General features: G+C 40.2%; 1 protein-coding gene across 1 annotated transcript; it reads left to right on the forward strand.

The window, feature by feature from the left end:
* Window positions 1-17115, forward strand: LOC145450668 (uncharacterized). Its single transcript, XM_080329176.1, has 14 exons — window positions 1-229; window positions 3165-3440; window positions 3824-3943; window positions 4844-4926; window positions 5030-5200; window positions 13401-13485; window positions 13554-13700; window positions 13753-13863; window positions 13920-14065; window positions 14168-14239; window positions 14309-14332; window positions 16325-16441; window positions 16514-16588; window positions 16803-17115. The coding sequence occupies exons 1-14, from the start codon at window positions 136-138 to the stop codon at window positions 16890-16892; spliced, it is 1611 nt and encodes a 536-aa protein (XP_080185302.1). The 5' UTR covers window positions 1-135; the 3' UTR covers window positions 16893-17115.
* Window positions 17116-21420: the final 4305 nt, after the last annotated feature.

The raw sequence follows: 21420 nt of genomic DNA on the forward strand, positions 1-21420 counted from the left end.
TTGCTGTGAGTCGACAGTTTTTTCAGTATCTCTATATCTTCGAGAGTCTATGGATATAACATATATAGGCAAACATATAGATTTATCAGCTTATAACAAGTTGGAAAAGAACTGCATATACCACCGTAAGCCTGTATGGAAAAAACGAATTTTCGCTACAAGCTTACAGCGATATTCTTGTGCGTACAGTGCTTGTTCACATCGTCTGCTATTGCTCAGACAACCGCAGGTAATGCTAACGTCTATATGTGGGTACATCAGGGATTTCAAATAGGTTCGGAATTTCTTACAACGTGCATATATGACCTATATTCTGAAGCCGATTTGTTGCTTATAAAACAAATATTTAATTTAAAAAAAACGCTCAAGTACAACTGAGCCTATAAATATTGGAATTGTAGATATATTGGACTTCATTGTATTTTCACAAGGATGGGTCTCGATTCCCAGCCCTTAACTTCTCCTCCCAAGTGCACACGACTTACCACCACAGCAGTGCCACTTATGCATTACCTTAATTGCGATTTGTGACAGTTGCTGTCGCTTGATTACGACATCACAGATAGCCTATCTCATTTCCACTAACGCTTATCTCATTTCCACGAACGTGCGAAACTATATGCTTCTTATGCTATAATACGACCAATTGAGAGTTTGAGACTTCCACAGTGGAAAGCTATATAGAAACTATTCTTCTACTACTAGAAAAAGTCATTTCGAACTAGTCGACTCGAATCATTAGAATAAATACACGATTTCGATTCGAGTACTCCAATCGTTTTGCCTATCCCTAGTCATGAGCCCTAACTGCACTAAGTCGTACACCCAAGACTTATAGCCAGGGTTGCCATCGACATGGACACAAAAATAAGGACAGTCGAAAAATTAGATTAGCACATAAAAAGCGATTTCGTACATACTTTTTATTTATTCAAACCGTGGCATATCACATTCAATACTTTTTGCCAGAAACATTCTGCTCCAGCAACTCCTTGTTACTAAAAAGTGGTTCATGGATCTCTTGACTGTCCTTTCACTAAGTCTGTTCTTTTCCTTAGTCCACTTCGCCGAAACAAGAGAGAACAGTCTTTAACTTTAACACAAAACTACATAGAAAGAGTGACTTCTTGTAACTTTAATTGTTACGGCACTCTTTGCTACATTGGCTTTATTTTGAATCTTGATTACGCATGCGAGGTACGTAGGTTGCGTAATTGCGGTATGCTATTGAACAGCCTTAAAAGTGAACGAATTTGCGGTTCAGTTTTTACAGCCTGTGGTTTTCCACTCATCAACATTCAAAAGTAGGCTTTATGTTTAGAATTCGATGCAACTTTTCGCGGGCCGCACTTTGCCCGGATCCAATCTTCTTATCAGTATCTCGTCTCTTGCGTAAAGCACGAATGGGTTATGATTGCGGCATCGTATTGAGTAGCTCGCCTCGCGACAACTATTTCATGATTATATCGACGACGTCTCTGACGAGGTCGCACGGATTCGCCTAAATACTAGTTGAAAATTGCTGGAGCGTTTGAGCATTTTGTACGAGGTGGACTAGGTGGCGCACGGTACCTCGCAAGTTGGCGTCTGTGTGCTGCTGTTTACTGCTAAAATGACGTCCGCTGCGATAGCTTGGTAGTCTATAGCTGAAACTGCTATACGGTCACTCTAGCTCAGGGGTGGGCAAACTACGGCCCGCAACACCGTTCTGTGCGGCCCGCGAGAGTCTGAAGAAACCTTTTAAAAAGGTATTGATAAAATGCGCAAGCTAATAAAAATCACATTAATGCAGGGACTTGATTAACTTTTTCTCAGTATATTTCACCGTGATAATTTTGAGACAGTGGTTCTCAAACTGTTGGGCGTGAAAGCATCTGAAGGGGGCGCGAAGTTGGGCTTAACTGAAAAATTATTTAGCGCTACGCGTGATTTAAATATAATTCAAAGTTATTGCTCTGTATTTAGTCTGAATGACATATTTAAAAATCTCTCATCCACAGTCGTAACCTTCCAAGCCATCAAACTACCCGTTAGGTTTGCTAGCAACCTGGTTGCGTTTTGTGATATGACGATAAGGGGGCGCGAAATCTTTCACCGACATAGAGGGGGGGAGGGCGTGTCTTAAAAAGTTTGTAAAGCACTGGTCTAAGGTTAATACTTAATATCACAGCGAGATAGCTGCAACGAAATTGAAATAATTCGAATCACGAGTGGGTTTCAGATTGGCCACTCCTTTTTTAATTATTGAAGTGTTGTGCTCATAAAAAACTATTTGGGCATGTCTTAGGTAGATTCGTTATCTGTATGCGTGGAATTGGGGTATTTAAATTTTATCTACACATAGTAGAAGCGTGTTTGAAGCTAACATGGTTAGGATGCTGTCAGCATTGTGTGTTCTGGAACTGAACCAAAAGTGGAATTAGTAAATCTGTGAACAGATCGCTGCTCAAAGATTTGAATTTCAATCCTGACTTTCATCTCTATAGTTTTGACAAATTGGTTATTGAGGTCCGCCAGCCTATGAAATCTCGCCACTATATGTTTCTGACGCATGTACGATATCATCAAAGCAATGTTTGGCTTGTTTTAAATAAGCACATATATTATCTCTATGTCCTCACTATAATAATCAAATATCAATATTGCGTTTTGGTTTATGATCCCAGTTTCATATACTGCGGCCCGCGAATAAATGCGGATGTTGAATGCGGCCCGCGAGCTCAAAAGTTTGCCCACCCCTGCTCTAGCTATACCAGTCACTCTATCTATCTCAGCACCTAGAAGCCAAATACTCTGGTATGTACGCCACGCGAGTTCCGTTAATTCATGATGTCATAGAATCTCGACGCAAAAGCATAATTTTAGAATAATATGCAACACAGATACCAGAAGAAAACGATCGAAGTTCTGCAGTTGCTGAAAATAAGACAAAATAAGGAAGCAAGTCGAAAACAAGGACATTTCTTAGCAATACGGACAATTGAGTTTTCTAAGACCTGACCCTTTAAAATAAGGACAAATCTTAGAAATACGGACGGTATGGCAACCCTGCTTATAGTCTATAATTTCTTTGCCATCCACATATCACACGCTAGCCCGCTATGAATTCCTCAAGGTTAGTTTTTCTGCGTGTCATACGCTAAGATATTCCTCATTTTCCAAAGCTCCATCTGCAGTCACTACGAGGCCACTCGATCTTGATGATGATGAAGCATCAGGAGAAGAAGACGTAACTACCGCAGCTGCTGTCACCACTGCACCTCTGTCAGACATCGACGATGACGAAACAACGATTTCGGAACTGTCGACCCCAACAGAGACCACCACTTCTTCAACAACCTCTACCACTACCACTACGAGCACGACCATTTCGACAACAGCCTCAACAACTTCTTCTACATTGACAAGTCTGCAGCCAAGCTCGGATTTCGCTATGCGGGGTATGATTTTCATACATTTATAATCGAGTACATTATAAGCAAACAGACATGATATCGTCACTTATATGCCCATCAAGTCGAGGTATAAAAACAAAGGAAGATTACGTATCAAATCATCAGTCAATGCTACGAATTTCAACATTAGATGATGCAGCCTATCCTCTATTCCTCATATCAATCTTCCCTCCCTTGCCATTGAATTGCTAAATGACTAATCTAATACAACTGGACTATATAGCGGCGCTGCAAAAAACTGATCGACGCGACATGAATGTCATTTGCAACGTATCGACATTTGGCGTCCTCGGGCCTATAGTGTAGCCTATTAGCCTAAGCTCAAATCCCAATCTTATTCAAAAGTAATATTGAAATACAATTGCCAGACTGCGAGGAAGATAGAGATTGCATCAGTAATCAACACTGCGTTGCAAGAAATTCCACATCGGAATGCTCTTGCAAGCCTGGATATTCATTGAGCAGTACCGGATTGTGTATTGAGAAGAGTAAGAAGTTATCATGCGCGTTCGTTCTTTATTATTCTGTCGTAGAGGACCTCAACTGACAACATTATTTCAAACGAGGTCGATTCATATCTTTGCATGCTGCGTGATAATCATTACCAGGTTAAACACTTACATTATGTAGACGTAGTCTCACGCGATTGACTGTCGGTATGCATGTATGTATGTATGTATGTATGTATGTATGTATGTATGTATGCATGTATGTATGTATGTATGTATGTATGTATGTATGTATGTATGTATGTATGTATGTATGTATATATGTATGTATGTATGTATGTATGCATGCATGTATGTATGTATGTATGTATGTATGTATGTATGTATGTATGTATGTATGTATGTATGTATGTATGTATGTATGTATGTATGTATGTATGTATGTATGTATGTATGTATGTCAAGCTTTTAAAGGCCAATTCCACTTCCTACCTACCTATACTATGATATTGAAAAAAAGTTAAAAGTAGTTTTGGGATGTGCCAGCATTACCTTTATCAATCAAACTGTTGTACCAAATGAGCAAAATAACCCCAGTCACATATTTGTAGTGCTATTAATCATTTTGCGTTAGTCGCGTAGATATATAGTATAATATAGTATGCATTGTATATCCTGTTAAAAGTATGCGCCCTCGCAACCAAATCTACATTTCGAAACTACTCACTTGTTTTGTAGGCCTACTTTCGACCTTCACTTTCTACTTCACTTGAAGTTGGTATTGAGTATAAATTTACGATGATACTTCTACAACTAATTGAGCACCAACGATGACCACTTTGACCACCTCTGACCAATAATAATGATGGTATATTCTATTCTGTTTCAAATTTCTCAGTAGCTAATACACACTTTTATGGTCTTATGTGTTAATTCCAGTAAAGCATTTTGGAGGGAGAATTGTTTTTCAAGTGGATCCAAACTTAACTCCACAAAGATACGAAGGTGTCGCGGAAACACTGGTAAAGAAATCGCAATATTTGTTGTTCATTTAAAGTTTTTACGATTTGAAGTGTACAATATCGCAGACGTTTTTCATTGTTTAATATTCATGGTTATATACAGGTGAACAACGCATTTTCATCCCAACCTTGGTTCCGCGGCGTCAGCATACTAAATTTCGCTGAAAATTCCGGAGAAGTATCCTACGAGCTAGTAACGGACGACGAACCAAACGTCAATGATGCGTTGATTCAAAGTATTTTTGAAACCTTTCTGGAGGCGGAACCGCTGTTTGTAAGTTTGTAGGGGAGAGGACAATTTTCAATCCGCGCCATTTATAGTTCAACTGGTTGCATTCAAATTGTCGAAAGAAGTGAGTCAGCGATGAATATCCCATATGGCAGGGGTACGCAGCCTTCTAAATTGGCGGGCTGGGATAGGTATGGGGAATGGGGAAGCGGGTGACAACAAAAATAAGGTACTTTCTAAGTCAAAAGAGTGTGTATTGACACCCTGAAGGTGGTGTTCGAAAACAGAACCTATACTTCAAAATTCAGAAACCCCGTTCTCAGAATGTTGATCAAATATTTCACCGGACTTGTTTGCGACGGGGACAGCATTACCTTATTTCATTTTTAATTACTAGGGCAAGTTTTTGTTGCACTAAAATCGCGAGAAAGTTGCAGTTAATTTTAAGAAAAGTTGCAGTAAAAAGTTGCATTTAAATTTTTTGTTGAATTAGTAGGGTAAGAGATTCTAGAAAGGTTCCGTTGTATAACCTAGTTCCTGCAGAGCTGTCAAATTTGTTATTTTGCCATTTCACCGACATTCTGGCAAGCGAGACCGCCAAAAATTACATTTTTTCGCGGTAGACAGCAACAAAGTTACGCAATGCGGGGATAATTTCCCCCAAAAAGCTAAACATCATAGCGATAACCCATCCCCTAGAACAGGGGCGGGCAACTTCTCCAGTCGGCGGGCCGGATATAGGAAAATTAAGTAGGGGAGATGTGGTACCGATGGATCAAAAATCGGAAAATGATCGCTGGCCCTGAAATGTTCAGCCGAAAACAGCAGATCTTTTGCTGGCTCAGCACTTTGATACAAGCTCTACCTATCGCGCACATATACATGAATATCCGTCTTTTCAAAAAATATTTATGGGCGTTCAAAATTTGTTGCTCGAACGTGTCATCGGTCCCCACCCGGTGAGTCCAATGACACACTACCCGGGGACCTATGACACATATACCCTAAAAAACTCAAATGTGACTACTTTTCTTGCTCAGTATTATAATCAAAGCTACAGCAAGCCTAAGAAGAATGTTTGGTCGCAACTGTCAAAAAATAGAATAAATATTAACTCAAATGTTGTCATAAAATCAGGTTTCGATTTAGGCTCGGGCTTATAAATTTGAGGGTACATACATATTGTCCGAAAATCGACAGTGTGACTTCCAACTACCTCGTTATAGCGATAAAACATCATATGCAATTATTACATAAAGATTTTCTGTACGTAGACATGTTTCATTTGTTTCATGATTAGTATGCATGATTATTTTGCTTGATTTGGCTATTGTATCATCGGTCCCCACCCTACGAATTTTATACATGAATCGAAAAAAAGTCCACTCAAGGAAAGTACTGAAAAAATAATAGGTGCCATTATATAGCCTGATACAAGCCCTACACTTCACAATAAAAATGATTGCTGGTTTGTTCGTGTTGAAGGTTACAAAGAAAAATGTATATGTCGATCTAAATTTAGTTTACACCCCCTAAAACAAAAATCATCTGTGAGAGACCCCATTGCTCGCGCACGTCGAATTTTTTTGTATGTGAGGAAAGATTTTGCCAGCATGCAATTGTAGACAAGTTCACGGAGTGTAATCATGGAATTATCATAGAGAATTTTCAAAGTATTTTCGGTCCCAGTGATCCATCGGTACCACATCTCCCCTACTTGGTGGGCCGGATTGGTGAATCAATACATTATTTGCCCATTTATTCACATAGGCCTATACATGAATGTATTTGAACGAAGCAATATTATTTCAAATCAATTTCTCGCCGATAATGACGAAGAGAATGTTGATTTGAGAACAGCATTGTCATACAGCAGTGGTTCTCGAACCTTTTTAAATACGCCCCCCTTTTTGATAGTGGAAAATTCCGCGCCCCCTTATCGTGATATAACAAATATTAAAGAAGTGAATGAGAATGCTAGCCATCCCAACGGATAGTTTGATGGCGTTTAAAGGTTATGTATGGCTATTGGCTAGTGATGAGAGAGATCTCAAATATGAAATTCGAACAATAGATAGAGTAAATACCGTGAGCTTGAGGTAAATCGCACCCCCCCCTTCAAAATATTTTTCACTTAACTGTGACTTCGCACCCCCCTTCAGATGCTTTTACGCTCCCCCCCCCCAGTTTGAGAACCACTGTCATACATGCACCGCCATGTCTGCTTCTCTCTGATGAAACAACACAAGGTGCAATCCTTAATTAAGAATTTAAGTTGTTCGATAAGCCCGGTAGGCCTACCCCGAATTTACCAAGATCATTCACTAGGGTTGAGTAGGTGAAAAGCAGGTATATATAGAACTATATAGCCCTGATGGAAAGATAGTGTAGTGGTATAATCCACAGCTACAAAACCCAATGTGTTGTGGGTCCGAGTCCGACTCCAGAATTGCTACCTACGTGTTGGAAGTTGATCTAGGCTCCTCCTTGCCATCTCATCGGCATAACTATTAGGCGGTGTCTCACAAGCCTGGACGTGTGCCATGCTACCAGTTGGTGGTTACGGAATCAAAAATAAGAAATATCGGCCTGGCGTAAATCACCATTGCAGTCGACAAACAGCATGATAACCACAAACAACATTAGGGTTAAGTACATAGTAAATGTGACAATGCAAGTCTTCTCGCTTCGACGAACTTACCCGTAAGCTCCACTCTCGCACGCTAGGCAGTGCGCACACACGGATACATACAGTCACTAAAATTTGACTAAGTAAGCAAGTAGTCGGGAATCGTGGCAGACTGATCGGCCGCGGGCCACATTATCAGGTAAGACGGGAAGCTGCCCGCGAGTCGGACAAAACGTCGTCGCGGGCCGGATCCGGCCGTATATTGCCCGGTCCTGCCCTAGAATAAGTCAAATAACACACACCAAACCCCCTAGGTCTGAAAATTCGACCCTAGGCGTTGTAGAAAAACTCACTCTTGGCGACTGTAACAAAATCAATAGCCTAAGAAAGGTGATCCAGTGAAAATGTAATTTTCGGCGGTCTCGCCAGGGCATTCATGAAATGGGGAACCAACTCAAATTTAAACGACAGAATCATTAAAGCGATCTATGTACATTGTACATATTGTTCGGGCACGGTCGTCGGTCGTGCTTGGCAGCGGTAGTTGAACTTCTTTGTGGCAACACATTTTGTCATAGATAACACAGTGAGATGTAGCTAACCCATCACATAGCTCTTTGTTATGCAAATCAATGAGAATATAACCATATACTAGAAATAATTTATAACATATTTTCGAATCACTCCTTTACATTTTTACGCAATAATTGATAAACGTTGCAGTAAAAATTGGCAAGAAAAATAGGAAAAGTTACAGTATAAAATCCCTCCAAACAACTCAAAACATCATAGTAGGGGAGATGTGGTACCGATGGATCAAAAATTGCAAAATGATCTCTGGCCCTCAAATCTTCAGCCGACAATAGCAGATCTTTTGCTGTCTCAACACTTCGATACAACATCTACCTTTCGCGGACATTAACATGGATATCTGCTCTTTCAAAAAATATTTACAAACGTTTAAAATTTGTTGCTCGAACGTGTCATCGGTCCTCACCCGGTGGGTCCAAAGGCACACGACTATGGGAGCTATGAGACATACGCTCAAAAACTCAAATTTGTTAACTGTTTCGTTGTGTACTATAAGCTAAGCTATAGCAAGCCAATGAAGAATGTTTCGTCACGACCTTGAGGAAAAAAATAGAATATAGCAACTCAAATGTTGGTATAAAATCATGTTTTGATTTACGCCCAAACTTACAAAATTAATACCACATACATATTACCCGCAAATCGACATTTTGACTTTCAAATACCTCGTAATAGCGACAAAACACCACATGTAACTATGATTTACAGCCTATATATACGTAGGCGAGTTTCTGTTGTTAAGTGATTAGTTGGTCCATCTATTTGGCTTGATTTGGCTATGGTACCATAGGTCCCCCACCCCATAAATATTGAAATTGAATTGAAAATAGTTCACTCGAGGATAGTATTGATTCAAAAAATATGTGCCATTATTTACCCTGATACAAGCCCTATACTTCACATCAATAATTATGGCGGGTTTGTTAGTCTGAAAAGTGATATAGAAAAATGAAAATGTCGATCCAAATTTACTTTACACCTCCTGAAACGTAAATCATTCCTCACAGACCCCATAACTCACGCAGGTCGAATTTTTTTGCATGTGAGGAAAGATTCTGCCAGCATGTATCTGTAGACAAATTCACGGAGTGTAATCATGCAATTATCATGGAGAATTTTTCAAGTATTTTCGGTCCCAGTGATCCATCGGTACCACATCTCCCCTACATAGATTCCGAGTATTTAGGAAGCTGTTGGAAGCTGTAAAAAGTTGCAAAAGTTGCAAAAACTTGCCCTAGTAATTACAATTTGATTATTGCGCGGTTTGAGCCAATCATCATTATCAGTCGGCGTTTTTCGTTTTCTGTATAAATTTAATCGCTAGTTTAGTTCTTTTGGTTACTTTGCGGTAGAGAAGGTTGTATGAGGGATTCATGGTTTAAATTGTAAGGGCAGAAATTATAAAGGTAGCTGATACGGGAGTTTACTAATCATGTGATTAAAAACTGCTAATCGGGGCGCATTTTAGGCGGAGATCATAAAGTTAGCTGATCCGGAAGAATACTAACCCTCAGATTGAAAACTGCTAATCGCGACGCATGAAGTTCGATAATGTTACGACTAGGGCTGGGCAAAATCGAGTAACTGGGTGATTCGATTCTGAATCACTGAATATGCTTCGAGTCGAGTCGAGTAATCGAGTATCACACGTTATGACGTCATAACAGAATGTAATGTGTCAAAGTTCAAATATGTACCTTTTATGCGACCACAAAGAATATAATGCCTGTCATCCATCACATTAAAGATACTTTGGTATTTTTCGACCATACCGATTTCATTGCACTTGGTAACAATGTTGTGGGATGATCATGACTTCGAAAACGTGCTATTTCCGGTAGCGTTCGTAGCTTGTACTCTATGTCTCGTATGCTACGATACGCCCAATCAAAGTTTCAAGGCTTTAGCAGTGAAATTAGTATCGAAACTATAAGTCTGGTTGATGAATTAACTTTCAGTTGCGAGGAGCGTATAATTTCAGTACTCGAAAAAATCGTCTTTTACTACTCGACTCGAATCATTAAAATTATTACTCGATTCAGATTCGAGTACTCGAATCATTGTGCCCAGCCCTAGTTACGACTTACGAGCGATGATTACTCGAGGTGTCCCGAGTTTCCAATCAAGTGGTGCTATCTCTTGCATCATAATGGGAAAACGCGTTATTGGCTCTCAGTTGTCAATTTGTTGAATGAAACGGCCGTCTGCTGATAACGATACTGAATATTATATGTAGAATTATCATCATCGCAAAATGAAAGTAGTGCCTAATCAGACGGTACAGCGACGAAACGGATTAGAGAATATTGATAGATATATCGCTCTCTTCATTGTGCAATTCGTACAATTCGTTGATTGTCTGATTATTCAATGTTCACTGAAGCAATTACCTAGGAGACAGTCGTCTCGGTCATTATCGGAAATATATGGGCATAGGAATGTTACGCAGAGTTATCCATAGTTTACTCCGGTTTGTTAAATCGCGAGATTTAAATTAACTTCATGCGGTGCAATCAACCGGTCTTATTAATCATGGGGTTGTTAAATCCTGATGAACGCGATAAACGACTTGAACGATAATCCAACTTTACGATCCCCGCCGTGAATGCATTGCTATATAAATCCTACGTGCCCCTGTCCACGTGCATAGTTCCGTGCATATACCTAGCTAGACCTACCAACGATCCTATATGCCTGCGTTCCTTCGTACTTCATTTGCGCTCGTCCTAGTTTGTCAAGCATCATTACGATTAAAATGTTGTGTCTGATATATACGGCGATATAATTCTGAGGTAGGTTCTGTTTTTATGTACCATCCTTAGGCTAAGAGTGTAGGGACGGGCCAACATTACATCGAAAGTAATGGTGATGACTATATTGTGTAAATCAGTGTTTCTAAACCTTTCCCCAGCGCCCCCAGGGGGCGTTTGGAATTTTGAAGGGGGCCGAAATGCCCAGGGTGTGATATGGGGGGGGCGCTGGGCTTCGCGGGCGGTATGGGGGGCGTTGAAGAAAAATGACGTCGCACTAGAGCAGGGGTGGCCAAACCCGTGGCCCGCGAGGTAATTCTCGAAATTAGTTCTAATATCAAGAAAATAAATTATCCATGTAATTTATCGTGAATTTGTAAGGCCAACGACAGATTTGATTAGCCTGACCTCGAAACTTGTGATGTTGATGATTAAAATATCAGTTTCGACGCATTGGCGTGGCCTGGGGCCAGTCACATTTTTCGTAGATCTTTGTATATGACCATAAAGTAGAATATTTCGTGGTAGATTTATATGACTTGACATTTCTCTTAGCACTTCGCGCGATGTATTGTCACGCGATTTCTCGCTTTTAGTATTGGTACCCCTTGAAAGTTCAAAAGTAACCATACGCCCAATTTACAGAATTCAGTTTAACTATATTAGCATCGAAATTGTGAGTGGATGTGTCGCCCAACGTGCGACGTGTGCTGTGTGCACTCGCAGACAAATCGTCGACGATAAAACCCTTGCACAAAATGTATAAGTAACATTATTATTGATCGAATTTATTCATCTTTAAAATATTTTCGCGATGCGCGCGGCTAGATCGTCTATACACACTGCGTCTTCATATCAAAACTGTTATACATTTTGATGCGTATAAATATACGTCTCCTTTTCACCGTTACATCATCCGTTTCGCTCATATTGAAAGCCTAAAAAAAGTCATCAACACTCAAGTGACCCGCGCAATGGTTCGTAAATCTCATGCGGTCCTTTGACCGAAAAGATTGGCCACCCCTGCAGTAGAGGGTTCAGTAGGGACATAGTACAACAACACTTCTATATATCCCTGAGTTCTCATTGCAAATTAACGTTCGACAAAATCTCGAAAATTTTCGTCGCGCGAACTATATGCCGGCCATCTTTGCAACATGTTTCCATGTATGCAGTGGTTTATTCTAATTTATGTAAAATTAATTGCGCGTACTTTTAGATCGCCAATTCCCCGTTAAAATATTATCATCACGCTACCTCGAGTTATTTTCCAAAAAATGTTTCGAACAATAAGTATTTTATCCCGCAGCGAGCAGTGTGTCGAAGTCGAATAAGGAGGTACCGTACAACTTTTAAGAGCGAGAGTGAGAGCTCTTTTTACAAGTACATTAAAGATGCTTTGAAGCTTTTCGGTCGAAATGATTAACTAAATATATTTGGATTTGAGAGCTACAAAATCAAATCTTCAGAATATTTCTTCATCGTATCATGAAGGATGATGATATTTAGCGTTGTGACCTGTAACCTACATGAACGTTATGTGATATGGATTGCTTTGTTGGGAATACATTAATGTAAAAGTTAATCGACCAGATGGTATGAGCCGGTACCCGATGGTTTTTATGACAACCTTGATTTGATCCCGAATATATAGCACATAGAATTATCATAGCGTTAATTAGTCGATTGGTCCTCGGGTGCGATTCAAGCTATTGCCAATACTAAAAGTCCCAACCGTAGAGACCAACCGGAATCCGAACTCTTGCGCCTTGTTTTTACTACCGTCCTTAAAATATTGGGGGCGCCAGGCCCTGGTAATTTTCGAAAGTGGGGGCTGCAGGAAAAGAGGTTAAGAGCCACTGGTGTAAATGAAAGTCCGTCGGCGTAGCCAGGATGCAATTTGGTAGAAGCAAGTTAATTTACACATGTCGGATTGACGGTACGGGACGGATACAGGAGCAAACAGCGCAAGCTTGATTGGCAGTTTTCGTATTTTCTAATTTTCAAAAACACGCTTTATTCATGACCCTATGAGTGTTTTGACATGCTTCGATGTAACAATGGTGCAACTTCGAGATGCGTTCGGAATAAAGCCAAATAGTTGGTAACCGACCCCTGACATCACTGCTAATCGAATTGGTGGAGTATTCCCCCATATTAGGTGCTTCATGTTTTCCACCGTATGCCGTGGAATGGTAATTCTTCCACGAATATGGTGAATCCCTTTATTACTCAATTTAGTACAACGCAAACGTCAATGGATATCGTTATTTAGGACGACGAGTGTCGATGTGAAGACAGTCAATGCGCAGTTGAAAATTTACTCCTGTTGGCGTCGGCCACATGCAGTGACACCGGGCGTAAGAGCGATCGTTTTCCAGTCTTCTACACGACCCTCAGCTAAGGCTAGTATATTACATCTCTACAGAGATTGATCCAGTCCTTTGCGAAGATTCGATCGAAATATCGCAATACTGCGACAGCACATCGACGATGTGTACGGCATCGGACGACGGGAGAATATCGTGCCCGTGTAAAGATGGATACCTTTTTACCACAGATAATTCATGCGCAAGTAAGCTGAGGAAAAGTCACAAACGATATATTCTAAAGGTCGCTTTTTATAGGATTAATTTGTGTGGAGAACAGTGACTGCAACTACGGTACATGCGATGAATCTACTCCTGGCGGCATGTGTCTTTGTCAATGGGGATTTGATGGGACAAACTGCGATAATCGTGAGAAAATATTTTATCGGTTATTTACTAAAACCTAACTATCGTTCGGGTTACAGCTTGGCTTTTGGTAACCACTATTTTGCTGAGCTTTGCGGTACTTCTTCTGCTCGCGGGTGCCACCTATCTTGTTCTCCACGGCAAGATAAAAAAACGACAGCAGAGAATTGCGGACATGCAAGAAGAGCTATCCAAGGAACCCAAGGTTGATTAGTTTGATTTATGGTCTGCGTATTCTTACGCAAGTTCAGCGGCCCCTTCAGGAACCTATATTTAATTTTGAACTAATGCTACCACAATTTTATAGTATGGCTACCGAAAGAATAATCCGCACTACAACATTTCGCCCTGGGAAGAAGGTCCAGTTATTCCAACATCAGTAAGTAAATGAAATAAAACAATATCAATTCATGAGTACCCACTTCTATATGACCCTTTCACTTTCCAGTACAGCAATGTCGGACGAGCAACGGTAAGCCAACAATAACTCATGTTGTTACAATTACGGAGCTAAATTTGTCGAACCAGATTTTCAGTTATGAAACACGCTGGTGACATCATTCCATGCGTGATGTCACAATGCTTGGAATTTTCTGGTTGTAGGCTATATGCAGGCCGTGTTATTTTAAGCATATGCCCTATTTGACGATACACCATCCTGACAAATATATGTAGTATACTTAATTTACGAGAAGATCAACTTCAAGTATCGTAGCACAGTAGATTACCCTCATGACTTTGAAGACGACGCAGACAAACAGTAATTGACTAGCGCAGAGGTCTCAAACTCAAATGTGTTGGCGGGCCAGTTTCCTACTTTTGATGACGGCGCGGGTCGCAGCATCAATAATAGGGATATTCAATGTATAATTTCCCAGTAGGCCTTATTTTACGGGAGCTTACAGACAAGCAATCCACATCACATTTTGAAATATTTGAATAAAATTGCTTCTGTGCCGGGCAAAATTTGTTAAAATAATGCGTTATAGACATCATGCGAGAGAATACATCATGACATCGTCTAATTTGGGGTTATAATATTACAGCTAGTGTACGTTTGACGTGCCACAATTTCATGTAAGAATATTTTAAAATCTACTGAAGGGGGCATATCAGAGCATTTGAGCGGTGTAGCCTAATCCGGGTTTTGATATAGTCGTGATAAGTAGGCTATTGTTCCTGTAATTGCCACAATCAAATTAAATCGGTTCGATTATTAATGGAACATATAAATACCAACTTAAATATAATCATTATTGAGCCACAGCAATAGCATTGTATCTTAACTTTAGCGATCGTACCCCTTGTGCTTCCAATAAGATTTCTCGTAGCCCATGTTCATTTTCAACACAATTTCTGATGGTGCCTGTATTAAAATCAGACAGCCCATTCACATAAAATCGCGAGTAGCGATAAGACTGTTTTCCATTTTAATAAATTGATTACGGAAATATTCCACAGCATATAGGCATAATTCCACAATGCATCTCGTACTCCCTGATGTGGTGTATCGTACCCGATGGGGTCTACAGATTATGGTTAAGAACTTCTGGAATAGAAATGTCCAATCGCCGAAGAATTCATCGGTCTTATAGCTGTGGAGCGTACTTACTACCTTACTCGCCACCGATAATAACAGAGAGAACAAACAACACCCAGCATGTAACCAACTACACGTCACTGGGTCACATAATGCCAATGGCTGCAACACTGACCTGAGTAAATAACTATATATCTTATACGCAACGGAAGCTACGACCTTTTGATCTCTTACTATTCCTCATGACAGTTTCATAGATTGTTGCGTCCATAGGATTACCAAGTCCCCGTTCCTAGTCGCAGGTCCTTCTCTGATTTTAACGTTTGACCCGACTCAACTCGAGTCATTTTTATTTGATCACCCAGTCAATCCGAAATCGAGTAATTTTACGAAAGGTCGCACTAAACCAAATCACAATTTTCAGTCACGAATCATCAACTGGTCATGTTTTATCATCGTGAGCTAGAAATGTGACGTAATAGCTGATCTACTACCGCGTGGTAGCTTTTAAAAGTGATGTGATAGTGAAGTTTTTTGAGATCCCAGTGATTTTTCTAGTAGTTTCAGGGTGAACATTAAGTTCTTAGATCGAAAAAAAGATATATGCCTATGGCAATTGAATATAATAGAATACTTGTAATTCCAAAATGCCGTCGCGGGCTGCACAAAATGTTCTCGCGGGCCGCGTGTTTGAGACCTCTGGTCTAGCGCAATCATCCATTCCATACTCAATATAAATGACAACATCACGACTTGGGCAACGTTTCAGATTGGCATTTTGTTCATGTAAGCCAGTGTATTCCGTTTGCCGGGGAAAACTCGTGTGCATTACATATCAAGCTAACTTATGCGTTCTGTTCGTGGTGGCAATTGACATCGACACATACGCGCAATTACTCAATGATATGTATATATTCAATACAGGCGTTTGCAGCTCCCGTAGCCACCGGGGTCTCACTGTCTTCAGCGCAGAGTACCAGTGTCATATCTAGGTCACCTCCAGTAATCCGACTTTCATCAAATAACCGCTTGGGATCTCAGGTGAGAAAAATGCGGCGTTGTGCTAAGCGCCTTTGTTGTAGCACCGATTGCTACCTATCCCAAATTTCGCAGATGGAGCACAACGTGCCAGTTAATCAAGAGCCGCCGGAACCCGCGCCTGCCGATGTTGAAATCAATCACATTCGTGTAAGCATCAAACATACTCGGTAACATTTATCCTCGGAATCATTGCAATGGTTAACTACGGAGTGGGCCTATAAGCTAAAATGTGTTACAGTGGAGGCCTATATATATTACATACGGATGGTCCAATTCCCGACAGCAGGTTGGAGAGCCACATTCTGTCTGTGACATTAATCTTGTCATAGTAGCATAAGCCGTTCTTTTCTTCTTTTTACAGAATATTGCGAGACGCAGGCTTTCATCGCGACGTGAAGCAGCTATACGCGACAGTGTTGACTTCGTTTTACCCAATCAAGCTTTAGAATGATAGCCAACTATATGAAAGTCATACGATGAACAATGAACAAGGACATACTGTACTGTGTAGGCTCCATATTACACGAGGATCTGTGCAAGAAAAGTCGCCATGGAAAAAATAAGTTGAAATTGCCATTGGGCCATTGTCGTGGAGCACAAAGCCGCATAAGGCTGTGAGCACCAATGTCTTGCCTTATCAATACAATACAATACACGCGGATCTGTAAAACGTACTCTTGCTCCGAGAAACTGCAATATGATTATTATATAACGATGAAGTTGTCAGATCAAGGACTGACGCGAGGAACGCGCGTCTACCACTGCGAGCCAAGTATTCCTACGCTACCTAGCCACAAATTACGTGGAACACAGGTCACAACAATAGAAGGTATATCAGATGACAAACGTCTTCTGTATGTACAGATTGTACACTGTACAGTGTACAGGTACACTAGGGGAATTCAAAAATGACTTTTTTTCTAAAATCGTACTGGCTATACGTGTTAAAATCGTTAGGTTACCTAATTTAAGCCTACACACCAAATTTGGTTCAATTCCAACCAGTAGCCGCATTGCTACAGGAGAAGAAAGTTTCTATTTATTATTTAAAAAGAAATAACAAAAATATTGAACATCTGCGGAGCCCTATGCTTGTTAGAATTGAAACAAATTTGGTGTGCAGCGTTTTTTAGGGTAACCTGACAATTTATTGACTGACCGACTGGAATCCAGAACAAAAAGTTATTTTGAACAGCTCTAGTCCAGTAATCCTGAAGGCTGGCTAGTAGTCATTTAGAAGAAATTGCTTGGATTTCGACTTGAATCAATCCACCCGGTTTATTTTTCATCGTTGCAAAACATCACAAGACTGCGATACAATGAAAAGATAGGAAGGTTTCGAAACAACTTGGAGTAGTCTTCAAGATCAGACACCCACCTTGGCCTAGCCCTAGGCGAAGTAAAGAAGAGGCATGCACATTGCACACTGAATGAAAAGTAAGGTAGAGAATAGAAGGTGCAAGCGACAAAATGAGGTGGCATGAGTAGTGTAGTAGATCGCTCAACCGGTGGCAGGGGTTCTTATGGGCGGGGTGGTGAGGTGCCTGAAAACCGGGGGTGGTGAGGTGACCCTTATCTCTTATGGCGGTGGTGGTGAGGTGCCATTGTGTCTTATGGCGGGGGTGGTGAGGTGACCCTTATCTCTTATGGGCGGGGTGGTGAGGTGCCTGAAAACCGGGGGTGGTGAGGTGACCCTTATCTCTTATGGCGGGGGTGGTGAGGTGCCATGTGTTCTTATGGATGCGGTGATGATGACACCCTTTCGGGTATAGGCCGCGGTCGTGATTCGCCGTGAAAACTCGTGGTCGTGACTCGCCTTTTTTGCTATAGGCGGTGGCGGCGATTCGCCTGTCGTGTATTCTTACGGGATCTGTGGTGATTCGCCATGTGTTCTTATGGGTGCGCTCGCATGTCGCACTTTCGGGTATAGGCATCTCTCACACATCGCCGTGAAAACTCGTGTTGGCATATCGCGCTTTTAGACCCCCCTTCCGCTCGCACATCGCCATTGGTTCTTATGGGTGCGCTCGCATGTCGCACTTTCGGGTATAGTCATCTCTCGCACATCGTACTTTCGCATGTCGTACTTTCGCGTATAGGCTGTGTTGGTGATTCGCTATGTGTTCTTATGGTTGCGTCGGCATATCGTACTTTCGGGTGTAGGCATCTCTCGCACATCGTACTTTCGCATGCCGTACTTTCGCGTATAGATTGTGTTGGTGATTCGCCATGTGTTCTTATGGATGCGGTCGTGATTCGTACTTTCAGGCATCTCTCGCGCGGTGTTGAATATGTACGAGTCACCAACAATAACCGCACAAACGGAAACGTGGCTTGTTGTGAGGATTAAGCAGTGCATACGTCCGTTTTGGAAATTCGGAGCGCGCACTATCGTATCGATTATTCCACTAATCCAGTAAGTACTATTACATACAGGAGTATTCAGTATTTAGCAACGACACGAAAAGCGACCAACAAATAACCGCACTCGTAAATTAACACCTAAAAAAGTGTAAAATAGATTGCAAATCCCGCGATCGCTAACAAGATAATGTCTCGGGTATAACCATTTAGTGACTTGGTGTTAAAGACATACCGATCGCTCACAAGGTAATATTTCGGTAATTAGTTTGTCACAGAGCCGTCGCAGACGGTGATTCGAAAACCAACAATTTGACACTTTCTGGTGGTCGCTATATGTTTTGACACTTCGAACAGCGGCTGACTTTAGTTGCACGATAAGAATCATGTGAATATACAAGTAATGTATCAATTTGTCAACTTGAAATGAAACTTACTACACAAACCAAGTTGATTCGTATTTGAATGTGTTAATTCGGTACAATTCTAATTATTTTGAGAAATCTTTTGATTCGACCGTAACCTGAATATTACTGACGCCGACTTTCAGCCGCATCGAATTATTCGCACATTCCGCGCCGCTGTTTTCACACTTATAGAATCAATACCAACTATAACTCTACAAGAATCAAGAATCACAAGTATGTGCATTACACAGTTATTGTATTTATTAACTTGAAATCAAACTCTTAACAAAAACACGCAACTAATCATTTGCCAGCTCTAACATTATGAAAATCCTCGAGTCTTTATTTTTAGGAATGTTATAGTACGGTGTCGGAATCCATTCGTGGGATGTACTAAAGATAAATCCAGATAATCCAAAATGAAATATTTGGACTTTGACATAGTGTGAATTGAAATAGGATTGACAAACATGACTACCAACTTTGATCCAGCCACATTTCAAGATCATACTTCGAACCAAGTAATGTAACATTACAACTCTATTCACGATCCTGCTTTCCGTTTGTCAAAGAGATATTTTAACATCTTACCATACTCAAAAGAATTATTCACAACATTAACAATTGTTAAAAATCTAGTTTTCACTTACTTGATTATATCACTGCAACTCATAAATTTGAATTAATTCATCCTGGTTGTATTCGTATGCTCGGTCTTTTTTATTCAATTGTAAAGGTCGTTACTATTCTGAAGACAAAGTAAGCTATTTACTAATCGACACATAAATGACTTGACATAAACATATTATATTTTGAGTACACGAGATTTGAATGTCTGAACAATAACTGAGAAATAATTTATCACAATAAAATCCGTATATTACAGCGTAAAAGATGTTTGAATGTCAGCAACTCTGTACGGTCATAGTTACTACCACTAATTTACCCGACCAACTCGTCATGATCATTCCTGAAATCAACACAAATATGACCACTGACTTGAGTTAACCACAAAACAGCATCAAGTTTTAAATCCACTTGTAGCTTACGGATTATTTGAATGCTGGTTATGTTTTGTTGTAATTGAGTTAACGGAAATAGTATTACGTCTCGACATCTTACCATCTTACCATATTCAAAGAATCAACCACGAAAACATTGTCAAGTAAATCCGTTACCCCGACCAACTCAAACAGTATCAGTATGAAAAACAGCCAAACATACACGAATCCATACAATCACTAAAACCTAAAATCCATAACAAGCTTGGTTGTATTCAGATCCGTACACATCTTTTTTATCCAGCTTGAAAAGTCGTAACTATTCTGTAAGATAGAGGAATTACTACTCGGTATATTTTGTAAGACCAAAAGTAATTACTTCTCAGTGTCGGCGACTTGAGATTAACATATTACATTTGAGTATACGAGATTTGAATGTCTGACCAACGTAGTTGAGAATTCATTTCTTACAATCGAACGCAGGCGTTATATTGAAAATTTTCGCAATGTAAACATATGAATTGACACATTGATTTTGACATATGAGATTTTGTAATAGTCGATCATGACTTGATTATTAAATTATTCGCGTTAATTAGACCCGGCGTTGTGGTAAAGGTTATTATGACAGCAACAAACTTTTCAGTACCAATGTTATTAACATATTGAGTTGTAAAACTATGCGTGTCTGAAATGTTCTTGAATGGAAAATTATTCCACCTTGGTACATATCACCCTGCGTATCGCGAATATCAGAAAATATTTTACAAATGTAATTGTCTCCACTAACCAAGACTAAAGATGAAACAACAATTTCCTTTGTTAAACAATAACCGGTACAATACTTTATCATCGTAATCAGCAGTGAGAATTGAAACACTTTCGCACATTATCCGGTGTCAAGATATCACACTAGGTGAATTGACATACCGCCGCTTGATTAATACCTAATCCATTCGCACCATTTCACATACTTTGATCATTACAAAAGTAAATTGGAATATGTTTGCTAGATGCATTCAATTCAGTTAGAAATGTCTGGTACACAACAATCGTAATATCATGGAAGTACTTGCTACGCTGTAATTCACTTAACGTGTTTTGTATTGTTGTTCATTTGTAGTATTGATTGTTTTTGAACCCCCAAATAATAATTCCCGACATGAAACCAAACCGCCGAAAGTCGTTACCATCACAACGAAACAATTTG

The sequence above is a fragment of the Botryllus schlosseri genome, chromosome 11 (assembly GCF_051294905.1).
Source record: "Botryllus schlosseri isolate E-star chromosome 11, Bs_hap1, whole genome shotgun sequence".
Lineage (NCBI taxonomy): Eukaryota > Metazoa > Chordata > Ascidiacea > Stolidobranchia > Styelidae > Botryllus > Botryllus schlosseri.

Excerpts from the sequence above, each read along its gene's own strand:
- LOC145450668 (XM_080329176.1), top strand. The coding sequence starts at position 136 with ATGGAAAAAACGAATTTTCGCTACAAGCTTACAGCGATATTCTTGTGC. Across the intron at positions 14,240-14,308 it reads GTCCAGTTATTCCAACATCA|TACAGCAATGTCGGACGAGC; the intron begins GTAAGTAAATGA and ends TTCACTTTCCAG. Across the intron at positions 16,589-16,802 it reads TTGAAATCAATCACATTCGT|AATATTGCGAGACGCAGGCT; the intron begins GTAAGCATCAAA and ends TTCTTTTTACAG.